The sequence below is a fragment of the Nelumbo lutea genome, chromosome 1 (assembly GCF_056320005.1).
Source record: "Nelumbo lutea isolate HS-2025 chromosome 1, American lotus-T2T, whole genome shotgun sequence".
NCBI classification, from domain to species: domain Eukaryota; kingdom Viridiplantae; phylum Streptophyta; class Magnoliopsida; order Proteales; family Nelumbonaceae; genus Nelumbo; species Nelumbo lutea.
This window is the reverse complement of record NC_142684.1, coordinates 188261918-188285074: the sequence shown is the minus strand read 5'-3', so window position 1 is coordinate 188285074 and position 23157 is coordinate 188261918. Positions and strand designations below refer to the sequence as shown.

Here is a 23157-nt window from a genome sequence, read left to right as displayed (position 1 = left end):
GACAAGGTCAAGATATTCCCAATACAAGGTCAAGATGTGCTGTAGGGCATTGTGGGGAGCCCCTTGTGTGGGAGCTGCTGATGTGAACTCTATTTGATAACCCACTATTCAATCACTAATTGAGTTAGATATGTCAGTCGGTATCCCTCCAAAAATAGGAATACGAATCATCAGGAGCTGGAGACAAAATCACACACACGGGGCTGCATTGCCTGTTATAGTTGAACACGTCAGTACTCACTGTGGGCTCATCTAGGACCAAATTGTATTAAACACGTGTTCAACCGTATAGATAGTTCAGCGGGGTGTGTATGTTTTTGTCTCCGGCCAATCAGCTCACGTTCGTTTTTGCTCTGTCTTTACCCCTAATTCCATGTAATGTGATTTATGTACTCAATATCACAGAAAAAAGACACTTGTTAAGGTACACAACAGGCGCTGTTTGGATGGGACCAAGCCTGAATAACCTAAAACAAAATGTGGCAATTTAATGATCCCCATAATCCAATGATCCAATAATCAAAATAATTTTTTTTTCCTATCACTTGTAACCAATTTACTCTCCCAGCTAGCTCAGTGGTTTCTATCTTCTTCATCAGCAATTTAATCTGCTGTTTGGTGATTTGTTTTCTTGTCCTTGACACTTTGTATCAGTTTTGTTGCTATTTATAGCTTTGGTTCAGTTTGAGAAGAGTACAAATACAAATACGTAGAGTGCAAAACCTTATATTTTGTATATATTTACACTATACATATTTGTATTTGTATTCCTTCCCAACTGAGCCTGTGTATTTTAAGCATTTCATTGAATGGAATTTGCTGTCAGGTTTATTCTTGGGTTCATTTAAAACATATTCAACAAGTAAAAGAGCTTACTCAAAAGCAATTAACCAGCCGCATGAGTTACTGAACAGATTTCTAATCATTTACTTGATAGGTTTTTCTTATGTAAATATTCTAAAGGCTGGTTTCTATCTCGCTTCCTGACTAGCTTTTGGAAACATTTTTTTTTTCTGGGTAAATTGCAATTATTCATAATTGAAAGATACATCAACACATGGATCATAAATAAAACAACCAAAAAGGAGGGACCCCAAACCAGGTGGCCTCCTCAGATGGAGCCCATTGCAGCAAGCAATTTAATAGGCCACCAGCTAGAAATGCTCTTAATCAAACCAGATTCATCTCTATATATGCATGCAGCTGATGACTCTGGACAAAGAACATTTTCTTCACCTGCCGCAAGGAAAGACTATTGAGTCATGAGTCACATCATTTGTATCATTTCTTATTCATAAAGATAAAAAAGAGAAATAGTAATAGCCCAGATGTATATAAAATTTGAATATGAATCCCCAAGAAGAAAAGAGGTGAAAGGAATTGAAGGAATCACTCTATCAAATACATGAAGTTTAAAAGCTGAGAGCAGCATTCTAATTTTTCTTCTTTGAGAAAGTGACCTCCCAAATGCAGTTTCTTTAAAGTGCATTTTGACAAAATTGACTGATATGGAAAATGAAAAAGCGGAAATGACAAATCACTCCTCTTTTCTCTCCCCGCAAAACACTGTGCTGCTGCATTTATATTTGTTGAATGGAATTATATTAGTGCCAAACCAACTCTGAAGCTCATTTGATCCACTTACACTCAATCCATGGCTAATATATTAAGAGGGTAGGTTTGTTGTATTTGTGTTAAAGTAGAGGCAATCGTCTAAGGTATAACAAAGAGGATCTAGGCATGTGTCGTCATGAACTTATCCAAGGGAAAGCTAGTGGTAGCCACACATGAACTATGTATATATAAATATATGGCATTTACTGGTAGACTAATATTATTTTCTTTTACTAGTAGACATAGCTAGGTTTCAGGGAGAAAAAAAAAAGTTTGAAGGATTCTTCTTGATTTTGGGCACATTCTTTGATTCTAGCTACTTTTGATTTATTCATCTCTACCAAAAAAGGATTTATTTATCAAAAGTTGTATTGATTTCTAAAAGACAAAAGTGGCTTTTATCATTAATCAATACAGAACAGGAAAAAAAAGGTTTGAGGTATCTTTTTCATTGCATTAAGTGCCTTCTTTATCAGAAATTCAAAATATGGGAGGTGCCCAGATCATTGACCAACAGTACCTCGGAGAGAGATAGAGAGAGAGAGAATTCAAATGTTGGGGCCATGGACTTACAGTGATATTACCACATACAGACACGGATGGGAATGGGATTCTTCAAAAAGTCTAGCAGCGGTGTAAAAAGCTCACTTGCTGGTGTAAAAGTGGTACAAAGAGAAATTAGGGAGTGGGAGAATAGAAAAACAAGGGCGTTGATCAGTTCTTGTCTTTGAGTATGTGTCTGTAGTCTCTGTAGCCTGTAGCATATCTGTAGCAGCTGAGTTAAGCCGACTGGGAGTCTATATGTGTAAAGCCGAATAATCCTTGAATTTTCTAGCCTTGCAACTGTTATCTCTGGTTCTCTTTCTAACCATCTTTTCGTATTCTAAAATGTATTAAATATCTCATTATTTATTTGATATTATTGTTGGTGGCAGAATTTCGAGCCGACCATCTTTGTTGGCTTGTTTCAAATTTTACATGAGAAAAAGAAAAAGAGAAAAGACACCAAAACACCATTCTCTCTCTCTCTCTCTCTCATTCATTTATGCATCTCGGTTTCCTCTATAAAATCAGACCTCCTTCAATCATATGCGTAGGACGACCGAGCAACATTGCCAACCTTCTGTTTCAATGTTCATGTGATCCCTTTACCTCTCTGGCGCTCTCCCTCCCTCTCTCTCTGGTGTCAGACTCAATATCATATACTTTTGCTAGTCTCAAAAAAGAATTATTTTTTCCGGTTCTGTTCTTTATATTTTGCATTTCCTTACTTTTTTTTTTTCGTTTCAAAAACCAGAAATCAGTGTCGTAAATTCACTTAAAAAGCATTGTTACTGTTTCACAAGTTATTTTATTCTGCATATAACAAAGCTTACGGTTTTGTTCATTTAAAGCATTTCTACTGGTTTTGTCTTTAACTTAGGACACTGATTGAATTCGAGCTGGAATAATATAAACCCATCTCTCAAAAAAAGAAAAGAAAACAAAATAATAGATTTGTGCGGTTTTGTAGGTCCTTTTTTTTAGGTTTCCTGTGCTAAAATCAGATCTTTATGAGTTGGATTTGGTAGAGTGAAAGAAGAGCTCCAAAACAAGAAAGGTTACTTCGAGTGTATAAAGCATTATTGCTTTTCCAACTCTCGTAAGTCCCAACCATAAAAATAGAGAGATCCTTTACTTCCTTGGTTCAAAACCGGAATTTGAGTTCCGATAATGCCAGTGCCTCGAGTAGTTACAGCAATCCATCTCAAAAAGACCTCTTATGTTTCTCTTTTTCCTTCTCTTTTAGACAGTTTTCAGGAATTCCATTCTTGACCTCTCCTGTGGGAAAACGGAGGGTCATCTCTAAGCTTTAAGATTTATTATTTCATTGCTTGCCTTTTAATCTCCAAAACCATGGCGATATTTCTGAAAAAAAAAGTTTTGTCTGGTGCTTCTCTCTTTTGTTTTTCTAGCTCAGAGCCACTGACAAAACACTACTCGAAAGGTTGCTTTCTGGTAGTTTAATTTGTCCTTCTCTAAACCAAGTTGGTTTCGAGTTAAGTTTTCTCGTTTCGACGACCAGAAACAGATTGCTGAAAACTATCGCTTCCTTCTTCTCCCCTTATACAGGCTCTAATAAGGCTGCAACTGCATCTGGTTTACTGCTTTTAGGTTGAGAACAAAAGCTGCCTCTGACGATCCCTTCGTGGAATTTTCTGGTTCCGATTTTGGGAGATGAAGAATCAGATTGCAAAGCCAGAATCCCACCTCCCCAGATCGCTTTTGATACTTACGTAGTCGGATTGAAGTGGTGAAGTTCTCTCTGTAAGTGAAGTTCAGGGTTATGTGTTGGACTATGGCTACTGGGCTCCAAAATCAGGACGGAGTGCCAGAAAACCACCTCAGGAAACAGCTTGCTTTTGCTGTTAGAAGCATTCAATGGAGTTACGCGATCTTCTGGTCCATCTCAACTAGGCAACAAGGGTAAGAATAGTTAAATATTTCAGCCTATTTTCTTGTTATAATTTTCTAATTTTTCTGCAACTGGGTCTGTTCAACGACCTGAAAACTGATATTAAATGGTAGTATATGTGCTATATTGTGGGAAATATGCTGGGCCCACATGAAAATTGTATCGTCTAATTGCGTCCCTTCTTCCTCCTAGATCTGCCTCAGGTTTGTGCAAGTCAACCGCTTTTTATCTGCAACATATATTGTATAATGTGGTTTCTCTTGGTATGAATTGATGAAAATGGCGCAGATTTATGGTTATTTGTTTAATCTGCTGATGAAGAGACACTGTTGAGTTTTATCAAGTTAGATTTGTTGCACTATTGCCTGGATGTTCGACAATGCACTAATTATACTTGGAATCCACCGTTTTGTTTTGTTCTAGTTGTGCCTTTTTTCTTTCTGTAGTATCAGATGGTTGCTCGCAAATTCAGTTTTTAAAGAAAAACATATCTGGTTCACTTGGGATTCATGTTCATCTTAGAACTAATGGCTTCAGATTGCTGATGACTCTGTTTCTCAGACGTTTCTTCCTTGTTTTATCCCCTTTCCTGCCGGTTTGAATTCGGGATTGCTTGAATTGAGCCACTTCCCATTTTTGATACACTGTGCATCTTCATGCCTATAAGGTGTAGCCTTTTGACTGACTACATTTCTGTTATAGTACTTAACTACCTGTCCAACAGCAAATTCGTCTTTATGCTGCTTGTCAGATGATTTTGTTTATGAACTTCTCTTTTTCTAAAATTTCTGTTTTGCTCTTTATCTTTTCACATAAATGTGATTGTGCTAGGGTGCTGGCATGGGGTGATGGGTACTACAACGGAGACATTAAGACAAGGAAGACGGTACAGCCCATGGAGCTTAACACTGACCAAATGGGTTTGCAGAGGAGTGAGCAATTGAGAGAGCTGTATGAGTCATTATCAGCAGGTGACACTAACCAGCAGGCTAGGAGGCCTTCAGCTGCATTATCTCCTGAAGATCTCAGTGATGCAGAGTGGTATTACTTGGTTTGCATGTCCTTCGTCTTCAAGCCAGGACAAGGGTACTCAGCTCTTTTCCATGACTTTTCTGCAGGTTGCCAGGAAGAACATTGGCAAATGGTCAGCCCATTTGGTTATGCAATGCTCATCATGCTGACAGCAAAGTGTTCTCTCGTTCTCTGCTAGCAAAGGTTGGTTTTCATTGTTTGAGATATGATTCGATTTTCATACAAAACTTCTCTATTAGAAAGAGGTGAACTAGCTGACTTTTCTTTCCTCCTATGTCTGCTTTCTTCTCAATGTCTCGACTTGCAAATATCAACACCTTCAGAGCGCATCCATCCAGGTATGTTGGACTTTTGCACAACACTGTACTAGAATAAGTTTTTTTTTTTGTTTTTTTTTTACATGTCCATATTAACTTGATCTTTAACTTCCCCAGAAAATTTGATGGTGTTTTGAAATTGGGCAGAAGTTAATAATATATTATAAAATAATAAAATGCCAATTGGGTCATAGTTACATTAATCAGTGGTTTTTTTCTATGGTCATCAATTGGCAAAATTCGATGTTCAAATTTGACTAAGTCCTTTTCCCCTGATTTCTTGTTGAACAAGTCAATATAGCCTAAATAGAGCAGTATTGGTGCAATTAACCTTCAACAAGTTTTTTGTTCATAGTAAAGTTTGTTTTCATTTTCCCTTTTACTATTCATTTGTCTTGTCAATATGATTTTTGGTAAAACTTATTGTACTATAAGCAGTGACTTAAGTTAGAGGTGTTATTTAGTAGTTGGGGTTCAAATTATTTACCACATTTTTAGATTTCATCTTTCAATATTTCGGGAAGGCCTCTGTCCAGGCTAACCATAGTCTACAAAAGACCCATACAAGAGCAAGAGAAAAGAATAAAGCAGAAGTGGAGCTTACCTCTTTGCCCATTAATGTGTAAAGATCTGCAGAGTAACCTGATGTGCGGCCTAAACAATCTGCAGTTGATTAGACCAGGCCTACAAATATAAAATGAAACAGGCAAATCCTAAAATAGAGCCTATGATATTAGCATACTTAAGATGCAAAAAGCTTGGGTTCTGAATTTCATTTTCGAGTTTGTAGATTGAATATTATATAGCCTGAATGTGGTCACATGATGGAAAGTAAATGGTCCTTTCTTGATGTAATTCCTATGACTATTTTCTTAAGCATTTGTTCATTCAATGTTACAAGGACATCTCAAACGTTAAAACTAATGTGTCTAGTTGTGCCAACACTTGGCTCTTGTCACAACACTATCTGTAACATGCTGATTATGCTATAGATTTGAAGTCAACCACAAATGAAATGTTGGCACTAAGAATTCCTAGAAAGTGATGTCCTGACAAGGGACAGATCCATATTGTTGTCAACACTTCAATTTTCCAACTTTTTTCTTAGCTTTATTATTCTTTTACTATTTTTCTAATTGCATAATTAATTTTTTATTCATTTATGGCCATACTCATGTGCCATGATTTCTAGAGTTGGTATGTCATACAAAGTAACATTGGTTTATATTGTCTGAGTCACAGTTATATATCATATTCTTTGTGTATTTAAGACCATGTTGTACATTCATGATGATTATATAATAAAGATATTAGGAAATTTTCTGGTAAATATTGTGAATTGATTATCAATTCTAGCCATGCAAACAGGACACATGTCATTATCATCTATTTAGTGCATCAGTGCCTGCATATACAAAGACCTGGACCAGGTTATGTCAAAGACCTTGACTATCCATAAGAAGTAAATGATTATGTGCCTGTAGGCCTCAATCTCAAGATAAAAGTTCGATAGCTTTGTTAGCTTCACAAAGCTATAAGAAGCAAATGGTTATGTGCCTGTAGACCCCAATCTCAAGATAAAAGTTTGATAACTTGGTTAACTTCACAGTTAATTTTATTAAATGTAAACAACAAAGATGTATGGGGCTTACATAAATCATTCAAGAACATAGTCACTACTATCTCTCCCCATAGAGTTTCCATAACAATTGAGCCCAAAAGTTGATTTCTAGTTACCCCTTGTCGGGCTAATGCCTTTTAGTTTTTGGCCAACCTTGGTACCCATTGAATTTTCACTTGCATATTCCTAGTTATCCATCTGAACTTCTTTAGTTCATTTAATCATTTCTATAGGGCCACAATGCTCTCTGTCTCTCACAATTCAGTAGCCAAGTAATCACTTCTTTTGATTCAACTTCAATGAGTAGTCAGTCCATTAACTCTCTGCAATCCCTGAATAACTGCCATAAATTCTGCTCTTATTGAACTTCCTACTCCAATTGTGCGTGAGAACATTGTAAGCACATGCTTCATCTCTAAAGAACCCTCCCACCCTTGGTCCCTCTTGCAAGAAAATACCTTAAAATCCAGTTTTGAAACAATAGATGTATGAAAGCTGCAAGAAGGAATCAAGGGGCTATTGCTTGGTGCAATGGTAAAATCTCGGTTTTAATAAACGTGAGAATGCTGGTCCAAGTCTGAAGGAGGCCACTCCAGGCATGAAAATGCCATCTGTATTCAGTCCACCCCAGATGGCTGAAGGAGGCCACATCAGGCATGAAAATGCCATCTATATTCAATCCACCCCAGATGGCTGTGTCCGACATTGGGTAATGGCTCTTGTCACAATTGCAATACAGAATCAAGGGAAAAAAACCAACATCGCAGTCAATGGTTCTTGGCAAAATATAAATCTTGTTAATAAGGGAACAAGGGCATGTTCTGAATCCTCTGATTTCATCAGCTTAGCTCAGTTCGACCAGATTTATCTGATCAGACAACAATCTTTCCTGTCCAACCTTTTAGATTTATCTGATCAGACAACTCCACAGGGAATGGTTCTTGACAAAATATAAATCTCGTTATGAAAGGAACAATGCAAGTTCTGATCTCATCATGCATGTTAACCCAGTTGGACCAGATTTATCTGATAAGACACCACTTTTTCCTGTCCAACCTTTTAGATGTTTTAATAACTATGTTTTTGTTTGTTTGTTAGTTTTTTTTTTTTTTTGTTTTTTTGTTTTTTCTAATCATTCTCTTGAGAACTGTATTACTGATATGTGTTTTGTTTCAAATTTTCAGACAGTAGTGTGCTTTCCGTTTCTGGGTGGTGTTGTTGAGCTTGGGGTGACTGAACTGGTAACTCTCATTATATCTTAATTCACTTTGTGCTTGTATAGCAGTAGGCTGCATTTCATTGTATCCACAGCGTAAGCAATTCACTTTGTTGTATTTTGTCATCTTAAGGTCTTGGAGGACCCAAGCATCATTCAAAACGTGAAAACTTCATTTTTGGAGTTCCCAAAGCCCATATGTTCTGACCAATCAACTTCCAGCCCACAGAATGTAGATAATGAGGAAAGCCTTGAGCTTAAACATGAGGTGGACAACACCGTGGCTTTGGATAAATTTAATCCAACACCAGAATGCGAAATGCAACCAGAAATAGCGCCTCAAACATTCCCACAATGTCTCTCTCCCTGCATGGCTAAAGAAGACATTGAGCAGGATGGGATTGAGGAACTAGATGCAAATATATGTGATGACATAAAATCCGGCTCCCCTGATAACGGTTCAAACGAGTGCAGAGCCAATCAACAGACTGAAGATTCCTTCATGCTTGATGGTATGAATGGTGGGACTTCTCAAGTCCAGAGCTGGCAGGTCATGGATGATGAGTTCAGCAATTGTGTTCATGGTTCCATGAATTCCAGTGACTGCATATCTCAAATCTTTGTAAATCCTCAGAAGGTTGTCTCTTCTCCAAAGGGTGAAAGAATTAATAATCTTCAGCTTCAAGACCTCCAGGAATGTAACCACACAAAACTTGGTTCCTTGGATCTTGGAAATGACGACCTGCACTATTCTAGGGCTCTTTCTGCCATCTTTAAGAACTCCCACCCATTGATTGTAGGACCAGGCTTCCACACTGGTAATCATGAGTCCAGCTTTAAGAGTTGGAAGAGAAGAGGATTTCTAGATGCACAGATGGTGAAGATTGGCACACCACAAAAGATATTGAAGAAGGTTTTGTTTGAAGTTGCTCAGATGCATGGTGGTAGCTTACTCAAGTCCCGGGAGTTGAATACTGGTAAGTTTGGACTTTGCAAAGCGGAAGGGGATGATGTTGGTCTAAACCATGTCTTGTCAGAGAGGAGGAGGAGGGAGAAAATGAATGAGAAGTTTTTGGTTCTGAGATCCTTGGTTCCTTCTATTAGCAAGGTACTTGTATTGTCTTTCATAGGTAGTAGCTTTGGATGACATATTGTGAAATTTCAAGCATCTTAATCATTTCAGAATCTAATTTCGCATATTATGCAGGTTGACAAAGCTTCTATACTTGGTGACACCATAGAGTACCTAAAAGAGCTTGAGAGAAGGGTTGAAGAGTTGGAATCTTGCAGGGAGTTATCAGAGTTTGAAGCAAAAGCAAGAAGGAAGCATCCAGACATAGCAGAGAGGACATCCGACAACTATGGTTACAATGACATTTCTAATGGCAAGAAACCTACCATAAACAAGAGGAAGGCCATTGATATTGATGAAACAGAACCAGAGCTCAATCAGGTTTTATCTAAAGATGGTTCTGCAGAAGATGTGATTGTCAGTGTGATTGATAAGGAAGTTTTGATTGAGATTCGGTGTACTTGGAGGGATTGCTTGTTCTTTGATATCATGGACACAGTAAGCAATCTTCATTTAGATGCACACTCGGTTCAATCGTCCACAGTCGATGGAATTCTCACTGTAATGCTTAAAACTAAGGTGTGGATCTTCACTTAAAATAGAAAATGGTTTTTTTGTCTTTCCAACCCAACCATCCAAACTCTGTTCATGAAAATTAATATTAACCGTTCACAAATTTGGTTGCAGTTTAGGGGAGTGGCGGTTGCATCAGCAGGAATGGTCAAACAAGCACTTCAGAGAGTTATCAGTAAGTGTTAGAGGATGATGTCTTTAGCCAACTAGACAATAATTATCATCGGATACCTTCCCTTCAAGGTTACTCTGAGTTTGTAGAATTTTCTTCTCAGTTATTATGTAATATGTTAGATGAAGGGATCCTTTAAGAATCAGTTTTCCCCGCCGCAAGAACTATAAGTGTTTGGTGCTTTTTGTACACGTTCAAGTTACATAATTTGGGTCATTTACTAAGACACCCCCTCTACTTTGCGACCACTTTACATGGGTCAAACCGTTAAGGTTCAAAATATCACAATGTATCGGGCAATATCATATTGGTACCGCCCCAATATGCTAAATATTAGGTATTTGTAACTTTGTTATTTTCAGGGCCAATCCCCTGTAAAATTTTGAAAAAAAAACTGAAAAAAGGGGGAGTGGGTGATCGAAACACCCAATATGCACATTCTGGTGTATTGGGCTGTATCGATATTTTGAACCTTGCTTCATGGTAAATCTATGATACTGGAATAGCTTGGAGTAATCAACCCCCCTGGTGATACCGGTTGATTTGTGGTTATTTTAGACAAAAGTATAAAATGGGATTGCTATCCGTACACCAAAATAATGTAGAAAAGAAAAATGGAGAAGTACGGACAGGCTCATTGTAGAATTTTGATTTTCACTGCAGATCTACAACATTTCAAAAGGTCAATTACCCCCATCCTATGCACCAATGCGCCCATGAATTGGTATCAATTCCAAGCTGGCACCTACCCCAATTGTACTTTGTGCCTATGAATTCTGACCCTGGGCTGAACCATCATTCTCCCAAAGAAATAGAGGGGGGTTGCGATTGTTGTGTTCATCCTATCCAAGTTCAAGTGGTGAGTTATGGTTACTTGTGCTCAGTAGGCAAATGATATCCGTCCATTAAGCAATTCAAGTTGAGTATGTTTAGTTGTTTATAACATTCAAGGTTCTAAATGAAAACTTACATCGGTCTTCATTGTCTCTTGTAAAATCCATATTTGTTTTCTCTCTCTCTCTCTCTCTCTCTCTCTCTCTCTCTCTCTCTCTCTCTCTCTCTCTCTCTCTCTCTCGTAGAAAGAGAAAAGAGGGTAGGTGAGGAGTCCTTTCACTACAAAGCTCACACCTATTTCCTCTTCTCCTTTTCTCAAACATGTGTATATTCACTTTTAAATTAAATCATTAAAAATAGGGAAAATTCCCGATCAATACCCTATATTTTGGCTCGAGTAACAATTTGGTCTCCAAACTTTAAAATGCGACAATCTAGTACCTGAACTTTCAAAATGTGACAATCTAGTACCTGAACTTTCAAATGTGACAATTCAGTACCTACCGTTAATTAGTTTGTTAATCAGCCATTAAGTGACATTTGAGAAGTCAAAAATGCCCTTCAAATTCCATCTAATTCTCTTTATCAACCATCCAAATGTTGACAAAAAACTAAACAATCTCAAATCCTAGCCTCTTCTATTCAAAAAAGTTGGTGATTGTTTAGAAGAATCTAGAATTTGGGATTGTTCATTTTATTGTCAATGTTTGGATGGTTGATAAAGAGAATTAGATGGCATTCTCAGGGCATTTTTGACTTTTCAAATGTCACTTAACGGCTAATTAACGGACTGGTTAACGGTAAGTACTGGATTGTCATATTTTGAAAGTTTGGGTACTAAATTGTCGCATTTTAAAGTTCAGAGACCAAATTGTCACTCGAACCAAAGTACAGGATACTGATCAAGGATTTTCCCTTAAAAATACAACAAGTCCAAATGGAAACTCTCATTGGTCTTCATTGTCTCTCATAAAATCCATATTTGCTCTTTAATAAGATCATTCTTAAATCTCTCTCTCTCTCTCTCTCTCTCTCTCTCTCTCTCTCTCTCTCTCTCTCTCTCTCTCTCATTAATAACCAATGTTTATAACATTTCCCCTCCCCATTAATGTCAAAACCCAAATTTTCTCATAAAAGTCAAAAGAATCCATTGCTTCTTTCATGATTATCATGTTTCTCTCTCTCTCTCTCTCTATATATATATATATATATATATTAATTTAATGTAGATTTGTTTCATGGATTGTTTAGGTTTAATAATAAAATGCAAAAAGAAAGCACTTAATATAGGCCTTTGGTTATTTTCATCAATTCAATTGGTTTTCATGCTAAGCATTTGACTTGTGTATTTCTCATAATAAATAAGTTATATAAAAAAAATAAGTTTGAAGTTCAATAACAAAAGAAAAAAGAAAATTATTTTTTCTACTCTTTTATATGTAAAAAAATAAAAATATATAAAAACTTTGATGAATCACCGGTACTGCTTAAAGAATTACATTTTTAAATAATAACCCAAGTGGCTAAAATTGTGCCTTAGAAAAGGGACAGTCATGCTAAGTGGAGGAAGAGTCTGGCTGTACAAGGAATATTGCTTTTCCTCGGGATTGAGGACCCAATCGAAGGAATTCACTTTTGCTACAATAATTGTCATAGTACTGCAGGCTAAAACTAATTGTCATAGTACTGCAGGCTAAAACCGAGAATAATGGCTTTAGATGTTTTGTGTGATCCCACCAAAACGTCACTCATCAAATGTAAGGTGAGCCGATGGCAATACATCAAAGGCTTTGGTTTCATTCTTTTATCTCTGCATTGTCCTCCAAAAGTGGTTACTAATAGAAGAATAGATCCATTACATGAGATGGGTTCAATGAAATATTTCCAAAAATACATACTGTTGTCTGTCCAATGTAGGCTGTTAATGGGTCAGGTAGGCCCAATGAAACCGAATTGAACAGATCCAATTATGTTTTATGTAGGGTTTGGATTAGCATTACTGTCTCTATTATAATCGGCCTGGAGTTAGTTTTTGTTCTCAATTCTGAACCTAGAGTTTGAATTTGCTACCCACCCATAATAATGCATACCCACAAAACACTACAGCAACATCTCCTCATTAGGAATGGCAGCGGGGCTGGGCGGTGACGGGGAGACTCTCCCCATTCCCTGTTAACGGGATAAAGTTATCCCCATTTCCACGGGATCCTCATTCTCATGATTTTTTATAATATTAATCATTTTGTTTTTTATTTTTATTTTATTTAAAAAGATAAAAATAAAATAATTAAAATTTACAGTCCTATTAAAAAAGATTCAAACATATTTAATCATATTTTTAAAATAATTAATATATAAACGTTTGTGTACATATATACATATATAACGTATACATACATATATACAAATATATTAGTGGGGATCCTAGGGGGCGGGGATCAGGGTCCTTGCAGGGCACTCTCCCTGTCCCCACCTCGTCCCCCACTAACGGCGATGAAAATTTTTCCATCCCCATCCCTGTGGGGGAAAAATCATCCATCCATTTGGGGTGGATCCCCACAGGAATTGAGGAAATGGGGAAAATTGCCCCTACTCTTCAATTGGGATAACATATATATATGGGAGATGTCTCCCAATGTACAAATGTAGTATTTTATTCGTGGGTAGTTGAAAAGTGTAGAGAATCCCTTAATCCATAAATGGCATAAAAAAAACTTTTAAGAAATTTGTAAGTTTATTGTCAAATCTAATATACATATTAAAGGAAAGGTCTTCAGGCAACAACCTCCACCCTTTAGACATGTGGCTTTACAATACTCAGTTATGAGAGAGTTTATTCAGTTCCCCATTCACACATGTGGCTATACAATATTGCATGTAGAGAGAGTTACATAGTTAGTAGGTCATGCACCTATTTTTCAGCAAACCAAAACCTCTCATTCCATTGTAGTATTTAGTCGGTTGGAAGGCCGCATACCTAAACTGTAGGAAGGTGAGAGGTTAATGGATTACTAGGCCAGGTTTCAATCCTATCAACTGTGCACTTCTGTATTGACTTCAATCTGCCTGAAATTGCAATTTTAGAGGAAGTGGAAATTCAATCGGGTTCCTCAAATTGCAACTTCAGAGAAGTGGTGATTCAATCCGGTTAGACTGCAACTTCAAAGAAGCAGTAATTCAATCGGGTTATTTACATGCTCTGTTTTTTAGTTCTTTCGTGTTTCATATTCTATTCAATACGAAATTAATTGCTTGCATCAGTAAGTTTTTAACAATTTTAGCCTTTCAATCTCTGTTCACTCCTTAGTCCTTAGTTCATTGTTGCTCTTTTGTTATTGTTTTAAATTACTATTCTAAGTTTTATACTATTTAGAAATGATCGCCAATCATGCCCAGCCACCAATGGCCAAGAGCTTGATAGGATACATGTCGTTTTCTGAATTCAGTACGAACCAGCACCTGAGAAGACGATGGATCGACTAAGTCAAACGGCTATGTATTCGGCCAACGACCGGTGATCATTTATGCCTGGCCGCTAGTGGCTGGGAAGTTCATTAAAATGGCTTCCATTAAACACCGGTGAACTGCATTCACCAGCAGCTGTAATCACAACTTCTGTGTTGATTTTCCTTCTTCCCTTCTTATTCTCTTCTATCATTTCAACTATTTAACACATTTTTGTTGAAATGGGTGATAAACGACCCTCCTTTGGCCTTTTGACGGTCGTTGTATGTTTGTTGTCGTCACTCTGTCGAGTTAAGAGTCGGATTAAGAAGGTGATGCATAATGGATTGGGTGAGTCAGGTCTGTATCGAATTCGAATCGGAACTCTACTTATTAGCTAATAGGTTTCGTTTAGTCGGTTATATGGACATAAGCCAACCCAATTTCCAAGAGACCCAGGCTTAATGCATTTAAACCAATTGCCGGTGTAATTAGTAATAATTAACATTAATTAAATCAGTTAGGTATTACACCAAACCCGGTTTAAGTTATTAATGATAATTAATAATAATGTTAATAATAATTAATGATTAAGATTAATTAATAATAATTAACATTAATTAAATCAGTTAGGTATTAAACCAAACACGGTTTAAGTCATTAATGATAATTAATGATAATGTTAATAATTATTTAATAGTCATATTTCATTCGATTCAGTATCCAACAGACCCGGTTTTAATGTAAAACTGATAACTAATTAATATATTATTAACATTACCGAGTTTATAATCACTAATTATATAGCTTTATAAATAGTTGTATATAATTAATAGAAATTACTTGTTGAAAATTACTGATTTCAGTTATTTAATTTCAGAATGTGTGCCTAAATTAATTATTTAAATAAATGATAACTGGAAAATTAATAACTAATTAAAATATTAATAAATATAAATTCCATAATTAAAACTTATTGATAAATATTCATTAGAAAATTTATTTCCAAAAAATATAAATTTATTTTCTTTAAATTTATATTAATTTGGATATTAGCAGTCATTTTTTAGCATTAAGTATATATTAACATTTGCAGTTATTTTGGTCAATTATTATTGAAAAATTAATAATTAATTAAAATATTAATAAATATACTTGCTGAAAATTATCGATTTCAGTTATCTAATTTCAGAATGTGCGCCTAAATTAATTATTTAAATAAATGATAACTGGAAAATTAATAAATAATTAAAAATTCCATAATTAAAACTTATTGATAAATATTCACAGGAAATCTTATTTAAAAAAATATAAATTTGTCTTCTATAAATTTACATTAATTTTAATATTAGCAGTAATTTTTTAGCATTAAGTATATATTAATACTTTCAGTTATTTTGGTCATTTATTATTGAAAATGTAATAATTAATTAAAATATTAATAAATATACTTGCTGAAAATTACTGATGTCAGTTATTTAATTTCAGAATGTGTGCCTAAATTAACTATTTAAATAAATGAAAACTGAATAAAGTAGTAATTCATTAAAATATTAATAAATATAAATTCCATAATTAAAACTTATTGATAAATATTCACTTGAAAAATTATTTTAATAAATATAAATTTCTTTTCTTTAAATTTACATTAATTTTGATATTATCAGTAATTTTTAGCAATAAGTAGTTATTAATATTTTCAGTAATGTTAGTCAATTATTACTGAAAAATTAATAATTAATTACAATATTAATAAATATAAATTTCATAACTAAAATTTATTGATAAATTTTCATTGGAAAATTAATTTCAGTAAAATTAAATTTATTTATTTTGGTCAATTTATTAATAGAAAAACCACTTTCGGTCATTTATTGTTTTCAATATTGTTATTACCACTACTGCTATTAAAATCAGTAATTTTAATATTATAATTGTTTCTACTAATATTCAGATTCATTAATAATCTTAATTACTGATTTATAATTACTAACATTATCAATATATAATGAAGATTATTTAATATCAGTAATTATAATTAATAATATTATTTTTAGCAATTAATATATTATTAACATTATTGGTTTTCAAATCAATGATATTAATATCTATATTATAATATCAGTAATATAAGTAATTATTCTAGTAATAATATAAGATAGTAAATAGGAAAATTTAATTACTAAATATGACTTGCTGAAAATTGCTGAGTTTGGTAATTTATTCATTTAACTCGGTCCAGTTTCCAACAAACCCTGGTTTATATGTTATACTGATCATTAATTAATATACTTTTAATATTAGTGAATTTATAGTCACTAATTATATAACTTTGTATTTGGGAAAAAATAATTTATAGAAATTACTTGCTGAAAATTACTGATTTTGGTACTTTAATTTCATTAAGTGTGTCTAAATTAATTAGTGAAATGAATTATTACTAAAAAATTATTAATTAATATAAATTTCATAATTATAAATTATTAATAAATTTTCATTGGAAAATTTAATTCAATAAATATAAATTTATTTCATTTTTAGATTTACATTATTTTTTATATTATCACTAATTTTTTAGGAAAAAGTAGTTATTGATATTTTCAGTAATTTTGTTCAAATTATTAATAAAAATACCGCTTCTAGCAAGTTAATTTAGTGAAATTTATATTTTAAAACTTTGAATTTTTCAAGCAAATAATTCGAAGCTTTAATAATTCCCATATGTATTGGGTAGTACATTTATAATTACTTATTGGAACTATATTCATGGGTTTGGGGGATGACCCCCTGGGTAGGAATGGCAATCGGCGGGTTCGGAGGGTAGGGATTATACTCCCCATCCCAACCCCAAGTTTTAAATAATAATAATAATAATAATAATAATAATAATAATAATAATAATAATAATAATAACAATAATAACAACAACAACAATAATAATAATAATAATAATAATAATAATAATAATAACAACAACAACAACAACAACAACAACAACAACAACAATTATTAAAAACTTAATTAAGTAAAAAAAGCAATTATAACAATTTAATTACTTAATAAAGGCAATTTAGGTAAATACTTCATAATAACAAATTATTACTTAATAATAACAAATCAAATAAATATATACACACACACACACATGGCATCCTATTAATTAAAGAAATATGATTCAAAAAGTGGGTAGTTTCACACCTAAACATTCTCAAACGGACATTTATTTATTAGCTTAACGCATGTTTATCCATAAAATTTAATTAAACATGTGGTATTCTAAAATTTAATTAAACAACATCCAGAAATAGGCTCATCCACTCCTAAAAAACTGTCAAAGTGGTTACCTTTAGTCACAAACAAATTTTAATTAAGAACCCTACGGTTCAAAAACTGATTGTGCATTAAAGTTATATAAATTACCAGAATTTAGTGTAATTAGAAAATCTATTATAACAACAATACTCAGTAATTAAATACTGGTTATTAATGAGAATTTAAGAAAACAATCATCACCATTACTAATTAAAAATAATATTAATCATTAATTAAATAATTAAGTAAATATTATATTTTGATTAATCTTTAAATTTTTACAGTAAAGATTTTAATTATAATAATTATTATGATAATAAAAACATTAATTAAATACTTAATAATTACAACAATAATTAATCAACTAAATATTACAACATAAATAATCTTTAAAAAATAGAGTTGCAGACTCTATTATTATTGGGGCTGATGAGGCGGTCCCATAGTCCCAATTAATAATTGGGTCGGTTTTGGATCTCACAGACCTCTGCTATCTGCAGGAGACTGGTTCTGTACACATTTTATCGGACTGGGACCGGATTTACCCGGACCAAGACACGACCGGACCCCATTCATCGACAGTAATAGACAAACGAGCCAGGTCAGGCTGTTGGCAGATAGCTTGACTAAGGTTTGATTCTTTAATTATTTTATTTTTCTTTTTTTATTTGGTTGATGAAGATTAATGGCTTCCGTTTGAGCAGAGTTGCTGACCATTGTTTCTTCCTCTAAGTGCTAAGACTCTAAAGAGTACACAAGAGACGCCTCATCAATCACCAGTGTGAAGTGTGAACTGTCAAGGGTTACTAAATGGCCTGCTCCTCTATAAATGTTGCTGAAGCGTGGGCGGCCTGGGGAGCACACAACCTGCTGCAAATTTCATGAATTCATCGTTGATCATTGAGGTCGACTCAAAACTGGTCTTTCTTGCCTCAAGTGTCTCGTCACTTCTCCTTGGAATCTCAATAGCATCATCCAGGATTGCAGAAGGCTCAACGATAATCATCTACTATTTTTTCATCTTCACCGACAATGCTATTTCATTAGTAATGCGACCCAACCTATGTCACGGTGTTTGGTATTAATGTAGTTCCTTCAAGGTATTATTCTCTAGGGCTATGCCGTGTAATGTTTTTTCATATCTTCTTCTGAGGGTGCTTGGTTCCGTTTACGTTTATTCAATAAATATTTTGTACTTGTGTGACTATAAAACCAAGAAATACATTTAATGAGGATGCTTATGATACATAGACGCCATTAGACACTACATCAGCAAAATGTCAATAAACGTTTACCCATTTTAGGAAGCTTCATTTTGAAGCACCTATGTAGCATTGTCAATAAACGTAAGCGAAACCAAACATATACTCTGTTTGGTTGATTGTTTTTCAAGAATTTTCCAACAATTACCAGCAATAGTTTCATTTCATATTGGGTTATGTGAAAGTAGCTTTTTGAGAAAAACTCAAAACGAAGCTTCTTGTATTGGAGAAAACGTCCTTTTTGCTTGTGTGGCATCTAGTTAACATCATATAATATTAAAATAAAAATGCACACAACTCAGAGTACTTTATCAATTTTCAACTTTTTTTTTTTTTTTTTTTTGTCTGAGAAAACAACAATGGTACCAAACAAACTAGTACTCTCTTTCTCATGGCTAGAGTGATAGGGGCAGCAAATCCATTGGATTCAATCCAACCCGAATCTGAATTCAGCTATCTATTTAGTATGTAATGGGATCTAAAAGCATAATCTATTTATTAATTGGATCGAACTCACATATATTGTTTGATTTGATCTATTAGGATCCGATCCCATCTTAACTTTTTATATTCTACATGTAGAAAATGAATATTTACGAGTCAAGAACAAGTCTTTATATCAATTAATCACGTCTGTTTACGTATTTTTATAAATTATACTTATAAATCACATTAAACACTTTAACAACATTAAAAATATCAACCTTATGTCATTTTCTCATGCACAAAGGCCACAAATAGAAATAAACAATTAAACATAAAGCCATAAACACCTTTTATATGGTTTAGCAACAACTGAATTACAAAAAGAGCGACTAACGATCGACCATGAGTACTGATGTTTGACATTATAGTTATTACCTTTACAAAATTAACTTAGAAATCCACCTTCATTTGTCACAATTTATATCGGACCTTGCAAAATCCTTGACAGTCAATCCGACTCTGTGGAACTTGTTTGTCTCACTGCCTTCTCTGAACTTCAAATAATCCAAGCAAACAAAGGGTCTGTACATCCTTGTGTTCCCTTGTCCCACCACTTCATCAGGAGCCAAGACCACCTTCTCATCCTCAAAGCACCAGAAGAAAGCCAGAGACAGGCGGTTTACAAACCGCCTCAGAACAACCCGATGTTGGGATGATTTCAACCTTCCATTGCTCCAAGCTTCCAACAGATCACCTATGTTCACCACCAGGTTTCCTTCACAAGGACTTACATCTACCCATTCCCCTCCATTCGATCTCATTTGGAGCCCACCAATTTGATCTTGATACACAACTGTGATGCAGCTCATGTCTGTATGCATCCCAAGCCCCTCTACCTCTTCCTTCTCCACCGTCTCCGGCGGTGTGTAGTTGATTATCCTCAAGTATCCATGGCAGCTTCCAAATTCAGAATCACAGTATTTCTTGTAGAACCCATCTCCTAAAGTCTCCAATACAATCTCCAAAATTCTCTTTGCCAACTCTGACATCTTTCTCCCATATTCCTGCAATGTCTCACTGCCAAACAAAAACAAAGATAAACAAAAGCACTCACCAGTAGAAGAAGAAGAAGAAGATCGAGGGTTATGGGTGTATTACCAAAACTCAGGATTTGGTGCGTCGAAGAGTACGTCTGAAGAATTCTTGGCAGAGGCAAAGAAGTCAGGTCCAGACACTCGGAGGCCTTCATAGTAGGGGGAGGCTATGAAATGAGGAGTATACGTTCTTATGCATGAGGGTGGGCCAAGTTTCAGCTTGGAGTCTGAAGGGAGCTTGAAGAGGTTGGTTGAGAGCAGATAGAGTCTGTCGTAAAGAGCTTTGGGGATGCCATGGTTGGTGATGTAGAAGAAGCCCCATTCTCGGCAGGCTTGAGAGAGGGAGGAGAGAGAGGAAGGGTCTAATGGCTGAGAGATGTCTAACACAGGGAGTTGCCTAAGAGTCTGAGATTCAGACATTGTCATCTACTACTAGCTAGAAGAAGTAAATAATGAGAAGATAGAGAGTAGAGACTGGGGAAATGGGGAAGTGGGGATTCCTGAATCCTGTCTATTAAAATGGGTTTCTGAAACAGATTACAGAGCATTGCATTGATAATGAGAAGCTTGAAACCCCAATAGATGTGGCACCAAGGAATTCAAATCAACAATCATGTACACAGAAACCCCAGCAGAAAACAAAGATTTTTTCAATTCATCATACATGTGACCTTTGAAAATGTGTTCAATGGTGGTTGGTCCCTTGGGAATTTTATATGTTAACCTGCTGGGGGACCCCAATTTTATAACCCAGATTTTAATTAATGGGTCTCACACTCCACTGGATCCAACTACAATGAGTTGTGCAGAGATGAAGTCAATTAAGAGAGGTTGGCCAGGAATGATGGGAGTGTACTGGATCTGCTGGTCATCTGGAAGTAGTTGCAGTGGTTCTCAAAGAGTTTAGATTCTCTTTTTTGGGGAAAGTGCTCTAATGGTCCCATTACTTGTTCAAGTGAAAGATTGAAGAACCCTAGGCTTTCGCAATAAAACCAAAGGACGGACAATCTCGGCATTGTTTGACTAAACAATCAATTTCAGACTTTTTTTACCAGCTTGCACAACGTGGGGGTTCCATTACCATAGAAATGTTAGCATCAACTACAGGAAACAGATGCGTTTGTGTTTACTTACAGTTTACAATTTGGTGGGCCCAATTCAAGTTGTCGTTATTACTGGGTTTGGAATTTTGAACTGGTGAGTGGTGATTAGGCTTGGGCCTGAAAATTCAGGTTTGACCAAACTCACTTCAACTCAAGCCCGCCCATCCCTACCTTAGTTTTAATGATGCCTATGGAAAATTGTCTAAAGCTCATCATCAACTTTCTGCATTTTTCTTAAATTCATCATAACTTTTTAAAACATCATAAATACAATTTTTAAATTCATAACTTTTTAAAACATCATAAATACAATTTTTATGATCTAAATGCCTCTGAATGAGGATTCAGCCTTATTAAACATATTTTTATGATTAAAATGCCCTTATGCACCTAACTTTTTTGTACATTTAATGTAAAACATCAGGAATTGCAAAAAAAAAACTTGAGAAATAATAAAATAGTTAAATAAAATTATAAAAGAAAAACTGTAAAAAAATAAAAATTGCACAAAAATCACAAATATATTTTCAGCCAAAAATAAAAAATTGCAGAAAACAGGTATAAAATATAAAAATTCACAAATATATTTCAGCCAAAAATTGGAATTTACAGAAAAATATATTTCAACTAAAATTATATATTTCAACTAAAATTATATAAAATTATAAAAAATTATATATTTCAACTAAAAAAATCTACAAACAATAATTGCATAAAATAATACCAATTTCAAAACTAAAAAAACTAAAAACAATATTTACGGAAATTACAGAAAAGCATACCAATTTAAAAAAAAAAGTGGAAATTTCAAAGAATCATAAAAAATTCAAAATTCAAATATATATCAGTCAGGTTTCAACTAAAAACAAAATAAAAAAAAGAAAAAATTTGATAAAAATATTTCAAAATTGCAAAGAACACAAAAGTTGCCTCCATTGAGTAGTGCTGGCCATTCTCTGTGATCCTGTAGACTAGCACAGAGCGGTGCCAAAAAACCATAATCTTCATCGGAAAGGTCTCTTCATCGAACGTCTTCCTTGTCGTCTTGTCGAGTCGCATATGAAGGGTTTTGGTTGCATATTCTCTGTCATTTCTTTAATGGCGCTCCTCCTTGTCATCTTCTCTGCCATCAGACCAAATGTCAAGATGAGTTCCTCAACGGAGAGGAAGGAGGCAGGGTTTCGAAGAAGAATAAGAGGATGACGGGGCAAAGGAGAGGAGGATGTTTTGAAGAGGAAGAGGAACGAAGCGGACGAATAGAGAAGGGGCTTTGACTGAGTGGACATCACCGCCCCTTGGAACACAGAAGGGGCTCTGACCACCAGCAATCGTCACAGCAAGATGCAATTGAGCTTCTCGGGTGAGGAACCGGGTAGCAGGGAATGGAGCGAACAAACAGAGAGAAACAGATAGTCAAGGAACCCAATGCTACTAAACACCGACAGAGACGGCGCCATAGGGGCAACATTTCGGTTAGGACGGACTACTCTTATCTCTTGCTGCCATAGTTCCAGCCATGCCACATCGCTGCAGTGTCTCGCCGTCAAGAGAACACTCGAACAACCGAACAACCGGTCATCATTTTTCTCTTTCTCCTCGATGAAGACGAT

At 34.8% G+C, this 23157-nt stretch overlaps 2 protein-coding genes across 7 annotated transcripts; one reads left to right on the top strand and one right to left on the bottom strand.

Moving 5' to 3' along the window:
- The first annotated feature begins 2300 nt into the window (after window positions 1–2300).
- Window positions 2301–10296, top strand: GL3 (basic helix-loop-helix (bHLH) DNA-binding superfamily protein). 6 transcript variants are annotated; one of them, XM_088961685.1, is made up of 9 exons: window positions 2301–2469; window positions 3727–4080; window positions 4901–5155; window positions 5188–5284; window positions 5425–5439; window positions 8224–8280; window positions 8389–9363; window positions 9463–9906; window positions 10015–10296. In XM_088961685.1, exons 2-9 carry the CDS (start codon window positions 3941–3943, stop codon window positions 10084–10086), a joined length of 2055 nt encoding a protein of 684 aa, XP_088817811.1. In that variant the 5' UTR covers window positions 2301–2469; window positions 3727–3940; the 3' UTR covers window positions 10087–10296. The 6 variants fall into 6 exon arrangements, with proteins under 6 accessions (XP_088817811.1, XP_088817814.1, XP_088817815.1 ...); XM_088961688.1 differs by having other exon boundaries at window positions 2302–2469; window positions 3769–4080; XM_088961689.1 differs by having other exon boundaries at window positions 2349–2419; window positions 3769–4080.
- Window positions 10297–19604: 9308 nt separating this feature from the next.
- On the bottom strand, window positions 19605–23157 carry LOC148879927 (2-oxoglutarate (2OG) and Fe(II)-dependent oxygenase superfamily protein). Its single transcript, XM_088961683.1, has 2 exons — window positions 20509–23157; window positions 19605–20427 (listed from the first exon to the last, which is right to left on the bottom strand). Exons 1-2 carry the CDS (start codon window positions 20868–20870, stop codon window positions 19815–19817), a joined length of 975 nt encoding a protein of 324 aa, XP_088817809.1. The 5' UTR covers window positions 20871–23157; the 3' UTR covers window positions 19605–19814.